At 60.5% G+C, this 14,497-nt stretch overlaps 1 protein-coding gene across 4 annotated transcripts in view; it reads right to left on the bottom strand.

Annotated features, from left to right (window-relative positions):
- Positions 1-14,497, bottom strand: part of MYO18A (myosin XVIIIA) — a 36,567-nt gene that overhangs the window by 3,857 nt on the left and 18,213 nt on the right. For all 4 annotated transcript variants that reach the window (XM_054287017.1, XM_054287016.1, XM_054287015.1 and 1 more), the window contains 28 exons: positions 13,938-14,114; positions 13,769-13,859; positions 13,492-13,684; positions 13,106-13,192; positions 12,421-12,562; positions 12,052-12,211; positions 11,787-11,973; positions 11,451-11,685; positions 10,524-10,633; positions 10,370-10,435; positions 9,996-10,124; positions 9,399-9,542; positions 8,333-8,422; positions 8,128-8,247; positions 7,940-8,051; positions 7,710-7,837; positions 7,452-7,606; positions 6,184-6,307; positions 5,907-6,107; positions 5,501-5,611; positions 5,072-5,176; positions 4,814-4,960; positions 4,611-4,724; positions 4,351-4,467; positions 4,165-4,248; positions 3,830-3,967; positions 2,793-2,978; positions 2,571-2,710 (listed from right to left, as the gene is read on the bottom strand). In XM_054287017.1, coding sequence (XP_054142992.1) covers positions 2,571-2,710; positions 2,793-2,978; positions 3,830-3,967; positions 4,165-4,248; positions 4,351-4,467; positions 4,611-4,724; positions 4,814-4,960; positions 5,072-5,176; positions 5,501-5,611; positions 5,907-6,107; positions 6,184-6,307; positions 7,452-7,606; positions 7,710-7,837; positions 7,940-8,051; positions 8,128-8,247; positions 8,333-8,422; positions 9,399-9,542; positions 9,996-10,124; positions 10,370-10,435; positions 10,524-10,633; positions 11,451-11,685; positions 11,787-11,973; positions 12,052-12,211; positions 12,421-12,562; positions 13,106-13,192; positions 13,492-13,684; positions 13,769-13,859; positions 13,938-14,114 — 3,793 coding nt within the window. The remainder of the gene's footprint in view (positions 1-2,570; positions 2,711-2,792; positions 2,979-3,829; positions 3,968-4,164; positions 4,249-4,350; positions 4,468-4,610; positions 4,725-4,813; positions 4,961-5,071; positions 5,177-5,500; positions 5,612-5,906; positions 6,108-6,183; positions 6,308-7,451; positions 7,607-7,709; positions 7,838-7,939; positions 8,052-8,127; positions 8,248-8,332; positions 8,423-9,398; positions 9,543-9,995; positions 10,125-10,369; positions 10,436-10,523; positions 10,634-11,450; positions 11,686-11,786; positions 11,974-12,051; positions 12,212-12,420; positions 12,563-13,105; positions 13,193-13,491; positions 13,685-13,768; positions 13,860-13,937; positions 14,115-14,497) is intronic.

Here is a 14,497-nt window from a genome sequence, read left to right on the forward strand (position 1 = left end):
GAAGAAAGCAAGAGGTCAGCAAGGGGCAGTGAGTTTTTGGGTGCTGGAGAGATGGAGTGCACTGGAAGGCACTGAACCCCTCCAGCACCCACTGCCTGTGTACCCTGGCTTGGGTGAAACCCCATTCTATGGTTCTGCTCCATGTCTGGGGCGCAATCTGCACACACATAGCTCAACTTGCAAACCAGGGGCTCCCTGAAGCACCACCAAACCCCTGTGGCTGCCCAAGGGGCTCTTGCACCCTCTGTCCAACATCTCCCTGTCACTGCCTGGCTCCAGAGCTGGAGACAGCAAGGCCTGGCTTTGGGGCAGCAGGCAGGGCACAGCTCCAGAAACACAGGAGATTTCCAGCTCCAGGACTGGGAAGGAAATAAGTGGGTTCATTTTATAGGCTGCCGTGGAGCGCAGAATTACAGCGGGGACGAGCAATGCTGATGGCCCCGGGTAAACAGGAGTTTAGCAGGCGGAACAGAAATGGCTCTGGCACGGCGGGCTGGGAGCACAGCGGGCAGATTTACAGCCCTGCCGTGCCCCAGAGCCCCTGATTTACGTCCCGGCATAAAAAAAGTCCTATCTGGCTTAAACCATCTAATTTATAACGGCCGTTGGTAACCATATTGATTGCCTTTAGAAAGAAGGTGCTGTCTGCATTGCAAAATCCATTCCTCCACGTTAAAAGCATCCCTGAATAAATCTCTCTTAATACCTCACCGCTTACTGCTTTCATTAGGGCTACGGCAGCAGCGTCGGGATCTATACGGAAATTGAAGCGGTGTGGTCCCCTCTCACCACCCCGCTCCCACCAGGCCACTCCAAGGAAGGGATGAGATGTATGACAGGATCTTAAATGGCCTTTTCTCCACCTGGTTTTGGGCTTATTCCCTGCCTGGGAATGAAAGCAAACAGCACAAGGGACAGGCCTGGATAGACCCTGTATATGAATGCTTCTCTTTTTAAATTCAGAGCAACGAGCCGCTCTCCATCCTGCGCATCTCCCTCCCCTGCACTACATCCAGGCAATGCTGGGCTTGAGGAAAAAAAAAAAACACAGAACGACACCAAAAAAAAACCCCAATGAGCCCCAAAAACAATCTCTGGGGGCAGCTAAGGTTTTCTGACCAATGGAATTAAGCTCCACATCAAACACAGTTTATGTCCAGGAAAACGTGCCGTTAGTTAAGGAGCGACCATGGATGGGGTATTAATTAGTGTCAGAAGGGCTCCATTTCTGCCCCATGCTGACACATTTGCCATCAGCCACGGCAGAGCATCACCCCCCAGCCCATCCCAGGGGCTCATCCCGTCCCCATGCACGGGACGTGGTTATGTGCCCTGCTGTGCTGTGCTGGGCCATGCCGTGGGTGCTGTTAGGGCATGCAGAGTTGGGCCAGAGCATGCAGGACCCCGGCCCCTGGGGGTGAGGTGGGGGTTAGGGGAGGGGAGGAAGGAAAGAGATGCTCCTCACATTTTACTCTTTCTTTTCTGATACTTTGCCACCATGTCCTGCAAACTGGGAGGGGTTGGAGGGGGCAGGGTTGGAGGAGGGAGAAACACAACAGAAAAGAAATTAAATGAAAGAAAAAAAAAAAAAAAGACCAAGGGGGTGGGCAAATTAAATTATGGGGAAGGGTCAGGGGAGGGAGGTGAGGCTGCCCTGTGCCCCTGGAGTGGGGTTGCACCCAGCTGGATCCCAGCATCCCAGGTTGGGTGCTGGAGTGTATCCAAAGAAAGGCAACAGAGCTGAGGGAGGGTCTGGAGCACAAATCTGATGAGGAGCAACTGAGGGAGCTGGGGGGACTCAGCATGGAGGAAAGGAGGATCGGGGGGGACTTTTCCACTCCCTACAACTTCCTGAAAAGAGGTTGTAGCCAGGGGGGTCAGGCACTGCTCCCAAGGAAAAAGTGATAAGACAAGAGGACATGGCCTTCAGTTGTGCCATGGGAGGCTTAGATTGGATATTAGGGATAATTTCTTCACCAAAAGGGTGGTCAGGCATTTTAGCAGGTTGTCCAGGGAAGTGGTGGAGTCATTGCCTGGAAACATTAAAAAAATGTGTGTATGTGGCACTTGGGGACATGATTTAGTGCTAACATGGCAGTGCTGAGTTAATGGCTGGAGTCGATTCTCTCAGAGATCTTTCCCAACCTAAACAATTGTATGATTCTATAATTCTATCCTGGGCTGGGCTGGATCCCAGCATCCCAAACCTCCTGCCAGCTTGTGCTGCCCTGGCTCCTGGGGCTCCCTGGGCTGTTTCCAGCCAGCTGGCAGGATTCTGGATGCATTTCAGGCACCTCCACAAGTGGTTGAAGCTCCTGGGGGCTGCGGGTGGACGGGGGGATGGATGCACAGATGCATGGACTGATGCCTGTGTGCACAGGTGCCCGATGCATGGACGGACAGACACGGGTGCATGGACAGATGCACGCGTGCACGATGCATGGACAGATGCACAGACAGCATCCTGCCAGGGCCAGGCAGAGCCAAGGGGTCCCTGTGGCATTTCTGAAGTGGCAAGGGGAAGCGGTGACCCCCAGGGATGCAGGGAAGCCAGGCCCAAGTGCTCTCACCTGTTGATGAGGTCCTCATTGCTGTCACTCTCCATCTCATCCTCGATGGCCGCCTGCAGGTCCCCGATGCGCTTGAAGGCCAGCTTCAGGTCTGACTGCAGGCTCTGGTTGGCAGCTTCCAGGCTCTCCAGGTCCATCTCCTGCGGGGAGGGAGTGGGATGAGCTGGATTCCTCAGGGAACAGCCCCTCGTGCCCTGCCTGGCCCTGTCCCGGGTTCCTCACCAGCTCGTGCTTCTTGCGGCTGGCTTCTGCCTCCTTCTTGGCCAGCTCGCCCATCTCCTCCTTGACGTCGCGGAGCTGCCGCTGCAGCCGCTTGTTCTGCTCCTTCTCCCGGTTCTCGGCGGCCGCGCGCTGATCCCGCTCCTCCGTCAGCTTCTCCATGTTCTCCTTCAGCCGCGTGGCCAGGCTCTGCCGAGCACCAGGGTCACCCCAAATCCCCACACCTGCACCCCGACACCCACTGCAAGGATGGATCCCACTCTTATCAATTTACACAAGGAGATGGAGGAGAAAGCACCCCCTCCCACGGCCAGTACAACAGCAAGAGCTGCTCCTCCATCAGCTTCTCCATGTTCTCCTTCAGCTCTGTGGCCAGGCTCTGCCAAGCACCAGGGTCACCCCAAATGGACCTCTCACCGCACGCTCTCACCCTGACACCCACCAGCAGATGATGGGAGGATGGATCCCACTCCCATCAATTTACACAAGGAGATGGAGAAGAAACCACGCCCTCGCAGGGCCAGGGAAGGGGCAGAACAACAGCAAGGGCTTTGTTGAATTGGAAAAATAGATTTAACTGTGTGTGAAGTAATTAAAACATGTAACGTAGGGAAAAAATAGCTCCAGTTCTCCCCCAGCCACTGAGCCAGCCGCTGCATATTTATGGCCCCGGCAGAGAGAGTGGAGAAGGAAATAATAGCTTGGAAAATATGAAGAGGAGAGCTAAGCTGCCGCGCTCCCCGGCAGAGCTGCGGAGGCAGAATATAAAACAGGCTGCGTTTGCGGGACTGGGGAGTCTATAATTTCCCTAAGTCGATGCAGGGAAAGAGCAGCACTTTGCCGGGCTGGGTGGTGGATTACTGTTATCAGTGCTTGCAGGGAGCCTTCCCCGTGGAGACAGGGATGGGCTGCCAGAGGGGGAGGGCTGCAGCGTGGGGGGTCGTGGGGAGGGGAGGCACTCAGAAAACTCTCAGGCAGCTTTGTTGCGGTCCTGCTGCACCCCTGTCCCGGCTGGAGCAGAGGGAAAGCCCCGTGATTACCTCCAGGCGCTTGACTTGCGTCCTCTCAAACTCCAGCCTGGTCTCCAGCTCACGGATCTTGGCCTCCTGCCGGCTCACCAGCGACTTGTCCACCATGGATTGCTCCAGGAACTCCAGCTGGCTCTGCAGACCTTGCAGCTGTGGGAGAGGGCACAGCCTCAGCCTCGACCACAATCACCCTGCCCCCAGTGCCACGCTGTCCTGGAGGAGAGCTGCTGGCCACGCTGCTCCCATCCTGATGGAGAGCTTCCCACCAGAATTCTCTGCACCCCCATGGTGCAGGGCAGTCCTGCATGGTCTCTGGGTGCCCCCCATTGTCCTAGCTGCATCCTCACCTTCTCCTGCAGCTCCTGCTTCTCCTTGCTGACCTCCTCCAGCTGTGCCTGGAGGTCATTCATCTGTGCCAGGTCCCGGGATGCCTGCAGGACACACCAGGGCCATCAGTGGGGATCCCACTGCACTGGCTCCAAGACGGACATCTTGAGGGGGTGGGGTGGGTGTAGCTGCTCCTCCCACTTCACCTGGGCCACAGCTGCCTTGTGCTTCTTCATCAGCTCATTCATGTCCTCCTGGTCCTCCTCCAGCCGGCTCTGCACTTCATTCTTTTCCCGCTGCAGACGGCTCAGCTGCTCCTCCAGCTGCAGGGACACACACGTGTCTCCCACTGCATCCCAAGAATGGGGCACTCACCCCCTAAACCCTCTCCAAACAGCATGGGGCTACCCTGGGTGCAAATGGGACATGGTCCCACCATGGTTCATCCCAACCCAAACCCACTCACCGCTCCCTTGGCCTTGGCAAGGTCATCAATCTGCAGGTGGAGGTCCTCAATCTCCACCTCCATGGATTTGCGGGCCTTGACAGCGGCTGCACAGGTGAACTCCGACTCTTCCAGCTGCAGGGATATAGCTCAGTGCCTGGCCAGGGAACAGGGACACCCTGTGTCCTTGAACCCTGCAGTATGAGGAGTGTCTAGATGCACACCTGATTCTTGAGCTGGGTGATCTCCCTCTTGCTGGGCGCGTTGTTTTTCAGGTGGTCCAGCATGATCTGAGCGTCAGCCAGCAGCGCCTTCGTTCTCTTCAGGTCCCGGCGCAGGCGCTTTTCCGTCTCAAAGTCCCGCTGGTTGGCCTGTGGCAGGGGAAGCTTTGCCACAGCTCCATGCCAGAGGGGTGTCCACCCCACCATGGCCACCTCAGGGTCCCCAAAGCAAGGCAGATGCCCAGGTGCCCTTCACCCCACCTGCTCGCTGACAGCAGATAACTTGCTCTCCAGCTCCCGCTTCTCTCTCAGCACCTTCTGCTTGTCCTCATACTCCTCCTCCAGCTGCACCTCCATCTGCTTCAGCTGGGGGACAGACAGGGGGCAGCCAGTCAGGGCAGCAGGGAGGGGTCATGACCCCTCCTCACGTGTCCCCACAGCCTGGAGACACTGGGTCACCCCACCAGCTGGGTGTTTGCGCAACCAGAGGCACAGAGCCCGGCAGAGCGTGCTGGCCCGGGCGGCAGAAGGACCGGTCGGACCCGCCGGGCCGGTGGAGCCGGGCTGTGGTCGCTGCGTGGGAGCCGGGTGCTGCATGACAGTGCCCAGCTGGCAGCTCCCAGTACCCAGCCAGGGCATGGGGATGCATCCCAGGCCTCCCTGGGCAGAGGGGACACAGCTGAGCCCTACCTTCTTCTGGCACGACTGCCGGATCTCCTCCACCTCCTCATCACGGCTCTCCACCTCCTTGGCGTGGGTCTGCCGCAGCCGCTCCATCTCCATCTCCAGCCGCAGCTTCGCCTGCAAATGGTGGGGATGTGTTCAGAGCAAAGGGGACGTGGGGACCCCTCCATGCCACTCTCCGGTCACCACTCACCCTGAAAGCCCCCCGCTCTGAGGCCAGCTGGGCTGCCCGCCCCATGGTGACCTGGCGGGCCATGGCACGGGGGGCCGGGAGCCGTGTCGGCCGCGGCGATGCCTGGCCTGACGCCGGGCTCAGGGCGGCCGCCTCCTCTTCCCAGGCAAGCCCAGCCCAGGTAATAACAGCCCTGCATGAAACCACCCCACCCAGAAACCTCGCCCCTCCCCGCTGTACCTGCTCCAGCATCTGGATGGTCCCAGCCTGCTCATCCAGTTCCTCCTCCTGGTCTTTGACCTTCGCCTCTAGGTCCCTCAGCTGTTTCTTCACCTTGGCCAGGGAGGCTTCGTCCTTTGACTCCTGGGAGGAGATGTCCTGCAGCTCTGCCTCCAGCGCCTCCGCCTTCTGTGTCAGCCCTGCGATGTCCGAGTCCCTGTCCTGTGAGAGACAGGGTCATTATCAGCCCGGGGCACCCAGTGATTGGGAGGCTGGGGAGGGTCTGGGGGCTACTCACCTCCAGCAGCTGCTTGAGGCCAAAGACCTCGGCCACCAGCACATCCTTCTCTCGGCTCAGCTTCTCCCGCTGCAGCCGTTCCCGCTGTGCCTCCTCGTGCGCCTGCGAGAGCTCGCTGTCAAACCTGCACGGGGAGAGTGGGGAGAGCACTCAGCACCCCAGGGACTGACCCTCAGCACTCTGCCAGGGGCACTGCACAGAGCATCCTCTTCCCTCAGCAGCAAGCACTGGGAAGGGTGGTGCACGGCTGAGTGCTTGTTTGAAACACAGTGCTGATGAGTCTTTAATTGCCACCACGGTGGCACCGAGTCACTCAGACACTCCTCCTGATGCCTTCACTCCAAGCTAAAGGGGAGTGCAGCACCTGCAGCACCAACTCCAGCAGCACCTCAGCTGTTCTCCAGGGACAGCACGTGCCCATGGGACAGTGCCTGCCAATGGCAGGGGCTTGGCTACTCCAAAGCAGCTGGGGATACCAAATTCACCAAGCAGGACATGGAGGGGTCTCTAGGAGAGATGGGCTCTTGTGGTACCTCGGCTCCCACAGCTGCATCCCAGTGTGGGAGTTCCACATGTCATGGCACCAGTCCCATCCCCAAAGGGGACACACAATCCCCTGGATGGCACACAAGCCCCTGTTGAAGGAGTGCTCAGCACAGCCTGTAGCCAGGCAGCCACGTGGCAGTCTCTTCCAGTGCCCCTGGGATGGGATCAGCTGGGTTTACTCCAAAATCACTGCCTTTGGGGCTTGGAAAACAACCCTGCGCTTGAGTTTGTGACCTGCGTTAAACACCTCGGCAGCTAATCCCCATTTTTCCTTGCGCTGGGTAATAAACAGCTGCATTAGCACAGACTCCAATCCGCGGAAATTGAAATTAATTAGATTGGATTCTCTCGCTGTATTTGTGTGTGCGATCATTACCATAATGAGATGAAAGCGTCCCTGCTGCTTAATAACGTTAGCAAACTTTGGGGCTGGGAGAGGGGACGGGATGGCGGCGCATGCCGGGTGGAGACGCAGGGCACCAGCAGCCTCCACCATGGGGCAGGACCCCACATGGATGGGATCACTCAGCTCTGGGCCCCCCAAAAGGGCATGGGGATCCCCCCCACAACAAACACATCCAACTTGGGCAGCCCTATCCCGCTGGAGACACCTCGGCCAAGTATGAGCTGGTGACGTGCCCAAATCCCTGCTAAAATGGTAATGCCACTTCGCCAGGGGCGTGTCACCCATGTCCCCCCCAGTGCCAGCGCACTGTCCCCACCTCCGTTGCTTCTTCTCCAGGTCGTGGTTGCGTCCCTGCTGTCCCTCAAGGTGCAGCTTGGTGTCCTGCAGCTCGGCAGCCAGGCGCTGGCACTTCTTCTTCAGCTGCTGCAGCGCCCGCTGGCTCTCCTCGCTGTCCGCCTGCAGGTCCGCCAGCTGCGGGCAGAGGCGGGCAGGCAGTGAGGGCTCTGGGGTGCCACCATGTCCCTGCTGTCCCAGCCATGCTGAGGGGAGTCCCCAGAGCCGAGCCCCCACTCACCTTGCGCTCCAGCTGCCTCTTGCCCTGCTGCTCCACTTCCAGCTTGTCCTCCAGCTCCTGCTGCAGCCGTTTCTTGGTGAAGTCGATCTCCCGCACCGCTCGCTCGTATTTCAGCCGCCATTCGCCACCTGTGTGGGGAAATGTGGTCACCAAGGGGCTGTGGGGGTGGCACAGGGAGAAGAGGACACTGCAGGGTGTGCCAGCAGCCAGCACTGGAGGCAGGACAGTACCTGAATCATCATCGTCGAGCTCCCCATTGAGCTCAGCCGCCCGGATGAGCCGAGCCTCCATCACTTCCATCTCCATCGACTCCATCTGCTTCTTCAGGGCATCGTACTTGGCCTGGGAGGGGACATAGCCGTGGTGAGCACTTGATGGGGACAGGAGACACTGTGAGGCTGGGGAGGGGCTCACTTACCTGCAGGTCCTTCATCTCCTTCTCAGCCCGCAGCCTCTCGGCCGTCTCAGCGTCCAGCAGCTGGGAGGCCGACTCGCCGGTGTTGCGCTCGTCCGTCAGCTCCGATGTCAGTTCTGTGATCTGGGGGTGCCAGGGGGAATGGGACCGTGGGCTGGGCCAGGCTGGCACGGCACCGAACCCCATCCCAGCAGCAGCAAAGACCTACCCTGCTCTCCAGGCGGTCGCTGTTGAGCCGCAGCTCGTTGCGCTCCTTCTCCACCTTCTCAAGTTTGCTCTTCAGCTGCTGGATCTCTTCCTGCAACAGAGCGGGCGGTGAGGGAGGGGGCAGGCGCAGGGAAGAGGCTGGCGGGTAGGAGGCTGGCAGCTCTTTGCCCCTCCCCAGCACCCCCCCAGCATGGGATGAGCAGGGTGGGGGCTCCCCGGGGCTGCTCTCCCCTGCCAAGGGCTGGGCAGGGACTTTCCCCAACCCGCTCCGCCGTCGTGCCGACTCCAACCCCATAAATGGTGTCGAAATGCCAGGCAGTCCCAGAAAAGCTGCACAGGGGTACCCACATCCCCCGCGAGAGGAGGTGGGAGCAAATCCACACAGCAGCAGCTTGCTGAAGGGTTTGGGTGCACCCAGCCCAGGTGGGGAGGGAGGAGGCCCACCAGGATGCCCAGGGGCCACCAGGCAGTGCTGTGGAAGCATGTCTGGCTGCTAACATCTTCCTCTCTCTTCCTCTGGTCCCAGCACAGGCTGGGGGTGCAGGAGGTGCCCCTGCCCTGGTGCCCCCAGCCAGGTGCCTGTCCCCAGCAGGTCGGGGTGAAAGCTGAGCCAGGCAGCAGCTCGTGCTCGCCGGGTGCACCAGTGTCTGGTTGCCAGCGTGAGCGGAGCCCCCGCATTTGCCTCTCGGCGCACGGTTTCATTTCCATTCTCCACGCTTGTAATTGGGCTCAAGCAACAGCCGGCTCTCGGGATGCTAATGACATGCTGATTCGCAAATTAGGGAGCAATTCGAGCCTGGCGCGGGCAGACGTGGTCCTGCATCTCACCCCATCACGGGCTCCCACATCCCAACCTACCGTGGGATCCTGTATCCTAATCCACCACAGGATCCTCCATCCCACCCTTCCCTGGGTTTTGCTTCCCACCCCACTTCAGGATCCTGCATCCCACCCCACCATTAGCTTCTGCATGTGACCCCACCATGGGGTCCTGCATCCCACCCCAGGGCCAATGCTCCCCCAAGCCCTCCCTGCCCCATCCAGCATCCCCCAGCATGGATACCCACGTCTTTGCCACGGATCTGGTCCTCGGTGAGCTGCACCTCGATGAGGGGCCGCACGGTGGTGAAGAGCTTCCACCAGGGCCAATCCTTCACCCCTTTGTTCTTCTTGATGTTCTTCTGCACGCACCGGATGGCCAAATCCTGGATCTGTGCAGGGCACGGGGTCAGCACGGGGTATGGGGTCAGTACAGGGCCACCAGCAGGGCAAAGCGGGGTGTGTGGGTGCTCAGCACCCCTGCCAGCACCCCAGCATGCTTCCCTTCATCAGCATTTGGGCCAATTCCACCAGCAAATCTGCTGTTTGATCTTCTCCAGCCCCTCTGAGTGCTAATCCCAGGAAGACGAGGCACTGCAAGATGCCTGTTTTACACCTTCTCTAATGATAAAAGTAGGAGCTGAAGCGTGGCTTCATCCTTCGGCGGCGATGCCCAGCAGCCTCCCTGCCGGTTCCCCCTGGCCCCCCGGTTCCCCCTGGCCCCCCACGGCTCCGGGGGAGGCGGGAGGAGGAGGTGCTGGCCCAGGAGGCGCAGAAAGGCTGCACTGCCCATTTTAGGCGAAATTGTGCAGCAGAGCGGGGAGGGGAGAGTCGCTGGGACGAACCTTTCTCTTCTTGAAGTGCTGCCGTGCCAGGAAGCCCCTGCATGCCGCCTGGAAAAGGGTGATGTTCCTGCTGGTCTGCGTGTCCCGCTGCTCCTCCAGCCTGGCCAGCGATCCAGCCCGGAAAAACACCTGAGGGAGGGGAGCAGGACAGCGATGGGTGCCGGCATCCCTCCGGCCACGCCGTGCCACCCTCCCGCCGGTGGGGACGGGTCTCTCCCCTCCTCAGCCGCTGCTCCTGTCCCATTGTGGGGTTTTATTCCCCAGGCATGAGGAATGGCGTGGGTGGGAGTGAACAGTGCTGCCCTTTTGCTGTCCCACCGTGCCATGACGCACAGCCCTGCCCACACCCACACCCGTGGTGTCGGGCACCATACCCGGCTCAAGCCCATGTGGTAGCTGCTCTTCTCCAGGTCCAGTGATTCCAGGAGCTCCTCCACTGCCTGCAGGGAGGGAAAGGTGTCAGGGCCAGGCCCTTTGAGGTGCAGGGGACCCTGGATGACAGCAGTGACTCCGACATGGGGCACGTACCCGCTTCTCATCCACCACAATGTAGTTGCGCCCGTGCTTTTTGGTCAGGTGTGGGGCCAGGACATCAAAGCGCCGCCTGAACTCCGCAAACACCATGTGGTCAGGGTAACCTGGGGAAGCAAGGGAGAGTGGGGCTGTGTGGATGCCCAGGGGATGGCCAGGGACAGCCCCACATGCCCTGACATGCTGGGGTTCATGTTTTGGGAGAGCTGACAGGGTTGCCCCACGTGACACAAGCTCCCCGTGGGGTCAGGCATAGCTAGAATGCCCTCAGCCTCCCCATGAGGCTTTCCTTGGCTGCATCCTCCAGCAGTTTTGGCTGGGATCTCAGGAGAAAGCGGCCAGATCCCTCCTCGGGGGGAGAGCAGCGACACGCGTTGCCTGTGCAAGTCCTGCTCTGGCTCCACTCTGAGCCACAGCCAACTCCTGCATCAGGCTCCAGCACTGAGCCTCCATATCTTAATTAACGATGAGGTATTGATGGGAACATTGACCCCAGCACGGGCGGCTGGCCACGGCCATCGATCCAGGAGGTGTGCAGGTGGCATCGATTTCCAATCACGGCAGGAAGGGTCCAGCCTCCAAGCGATAAACCCTCGGCCGGGTGGCTGGCCAGCCAATGTATCGATAAATGCTTTGCTGAGCACAACCCAGAGGCTCTCGTTCCAGCGGGACAGGGGCTGGATGCCAATGGGATTGCTGCCAGGAACCAGCGGCACCAGGGGAGACACCCAATTAAGGCCATGCCTGTCCCCAGTGCAGATAACAGCCCAGCAGGGCAGGGGGAACAGGGACGGGAGAGGCTGGGGAGAGGCTCCAGAGCTCAGAGCAAGGGCATGTGCTGAAGGGACTCCTGGTGGTCTTTGGCTCTCCAGTGAGAAGACACAGCTGGGACCTCCACGCCCTGGTGCTGGTGGCAGGGCTCACCTTGGCGGTACATGCGGAGGGCGTCGAGCAGGCGGGAGCCGCGGAGCTGCGCGCGCAGCAGGGGCACGTCCAGCTGCATCAGCCCGGCCTCGCAGTGCTCCGCCGGCAGCTCCAGCTCGCTGCTGCTCACCCGCCGGCACAGCACGGCCTGGGGGTCCCCACCAGCCCCCGCCTTGGGCAGGAAGCAGTGCACAAAGTGCAGCTTGGACTTCTTGATGCTGTCGATGAGGGCGTCCTGCGGGTGCGGCAGAGCGGGGTGAGCGGTGGCCTTCAGCAGTGCCCCAGCCAGGTGACCCGGCCAGATGTGGGGATCCCCCTTGGTACCCCCTCACTCACCACTTGCAGCTTGATCTGGATGCAGAGGGATTTCTTCTTGACGGCGGCCACGCCGGTGGTGAAGGTCTTGCGCATGCTGGTGGCGCGGCGCAGGGCCAACTGGGAGCCGCCCTCCAGCCCCGCCACCGAGCCCGACAGCACCAGCGCCGAGCCGCCGCGCCCCGCAAACAGGCTGCTGATCACCTTCCTGCAGGGCACGGAGGGCACGTCACCCCCCAGCGTCACCTCTCCCCGCTGCCACGCTCCCACCCAGGACCCTGCTCACTTTTGGGACTCCTGCAGCAGGGCAGAGGCGTTTTGGGAGGCCGGGTTGTGCTTGACGTAGTTGAGCCATCCCGTAGCATCGTACTCCACCCAGTTGGTCCCCGAGCTGTGTCCCAGGAGGAAGTGTCGGGGTTTGTCACTGGGGAGCAGCGGGTTGTGCCCTGCAGGGAAACACAGCACCAGTGGGCACAGCCCTGGGGATGAGTGTTTCACTGGGGCATGTCCCAGAACCCCAGAATGGCTGGGGTTGGAAGGCACCCTAAAGATCATGCCATTCCAACTCCCTGCCATGGGCAGGGACATCTTCCACTGGAGAAGTTGTTTCTGGTCTAGTGGACACATCCCCATGGTTCCAGGCCCCCCTCCATACCTTCTTTACCCCCTTCCTGGGGGCCGTAGTAGGAGAAGAGCCGCTCCAGCAAGGTGTCCTCGTTGCCCCCTGGCTGCAGAGCCTCCTCCTCCAGAAGCCACAGCAGCCCCCGCGCCTCGTCCGTGCGGGCCAGAGACCGGACCTGCAGGGTCACCACGCTGGCAGCCACCCCAGCACACCAGGGTCCCCCAGGGCAGGGACACGGGGTGACACAGGGCACCCAGGCCACCCAGGGAGCACGCAACCTCACACCGTGGGAGAGGGCTCCTGATTAGCGGAGAAGGGAAAGGTCCATATGGGACACTGGCAGCACATCTCACTGAGGTGGGAAATGCAGTGCTGAAACCCAGCACAGGGATGGTGCCAGCAGCCTCCTCCAGCAGGGACTGGAGAACCTTGGGAACCCATGGACACTAGGAACCTGAGCACCCTGGGGACCAGAGCATCCCAGGGACCAGAGCACTTTGAAAATTGGAACACCCCAGAAATCTCCAGGCCCTCTGACAGCACAGGCAGCTCCCAGGACAAGAGGGGAACACCATGCTGCAGGATGCACTAAGATGTGGGCTGCACACACAATTGCACCCATGCTCTCATGGCCATCAGCCCCTGTCCTTCCCCTCTACCACCAAAATGCCAAAAAGCTGCCTGCCGTGATGTGGCTGGAAGAGTGAAAAGTGCTTACCAGTGCCTGGTGTGAGGACTGGTCCACAGCAGCTATGGAGCCAGAGGAGCTGGGCTCAGCATCAGCCAGGGCGAGCTCTATGTTCTCCTGGTGAGGGGGAACAGAGGAACAGAGGCAGGTGAGCACCCACACTGCAGAGTAGCAGTGAGAGGGAGCGTGAGCCCATCAGGGTGCTGGTCTTGATGGGGTTTAGAGTGATGCAGAGTGCTAACTCCACCACCTCCCAGCCCAGCCCTCCTGCGGACAGCCCTGGACACTGAGCTTTGGTCAGACTGGTCCACAATGACCACTGCACAAGAAATCAGGGGGGACACACAGGAGATGTTCACGTGGCTATGGGAGGGCCGGAGTGGAGGGGGCCATGGCAGCCCTGGTGTCCCTGGTACCTCCTTGTATCGCTCCAGCTCGCGGGCGAAGGTGCGCTGGTGGAAGAGCTGCTGCAGGCGCTCCTGGGCGTAGTTATGGCACAGCTCCTCGAAGCTGGCACCCCGGCTTTGCCCTGCCAGCTTGGGGTTCTGTGCCCCAGGGGTGTCCACCACTGTCACGGAGCACACAGAGTGCTGGCTCGACTTCAGCGCCCTGGGGGGAGCACAGAAGGACACAGCGGGGTCAGTGGGCACAGCCAGGCACCCCCACTCTCCTGTTGGCACCCCCAGCACGTACCTGTTGAGCAGGGAGATGAGGAGTGTGAAGAGCTCGGAGTACAAGCCAGCTGCCATGCCCTCCAGGCACTCCAGCGCCGTCAGCTTGGGACCTGGCCAAAGCAAGCCTGAGCGTCCCCAACCCGGCATCCCTTGGGGACACCCACTGTCCCCATCACACCTCACCCTACCTGTGCCACTGTCCCCCAGGGGACACTCGTCGGGGCCCTGGCGGAAGGAGGTGGAGCGCTGCAGGGTGCCCTTGGGCTGGTGCTTGAAGATGGCAGAGGAGAGCTCCTCCAGGCTGCAGCCCAGCAGGTAGGCGGCTTTCTGAGCCCACTCGTGCCGTGCAAACTGCTTCCTCCCAGCTGAAGGGTGGAGAAAGGGGGTTCAGGGCCAGGAAGGGCACCCCTAAAAATGGGGAGTGTTTCCAAACAGGCCTGGGAGGATCTTAGGGACCCACAGAGTAGGTTTGGGATGATGGGAGCACCCGTTTTGGGGTTTGAGGAGACAGAGATGTTTGGGGTCTAAGAGGAGATGGGGTGAATGGCTTTGTGCTGCTGCAGGCTGAGCCTGGAGCCACACTGGTGTGGAGCACTGACCCCTTGCCACCACTACCCAGGGACCTCTGAGGCTCTGAGCCACCCCTCACGAGGACATGAGGACATGTCCCTGCTGGGTGACACAGCCACATGGCAGACAGACAGACACGGACGCTGGGGGGCGGTGGGAGCCGGTTAATGGTGACACA

The sequence above is a fragment of the Melozone crissalis genome, unplaced genomic scaffold, assembly GCF_028551555.1.
Source record: "Melozone crissalis strain CALT ecotype California unplaced genomic scaffold, PUWL_Pcris_2 ptg000057l_1, whole genome shotgun sequence".
Taxonomy (NCBI): Eukaryota; Metazoa; Chordata; class Aves; order Passeriformes; family Passerellidae; genus Melozone; species Melozone crissalis.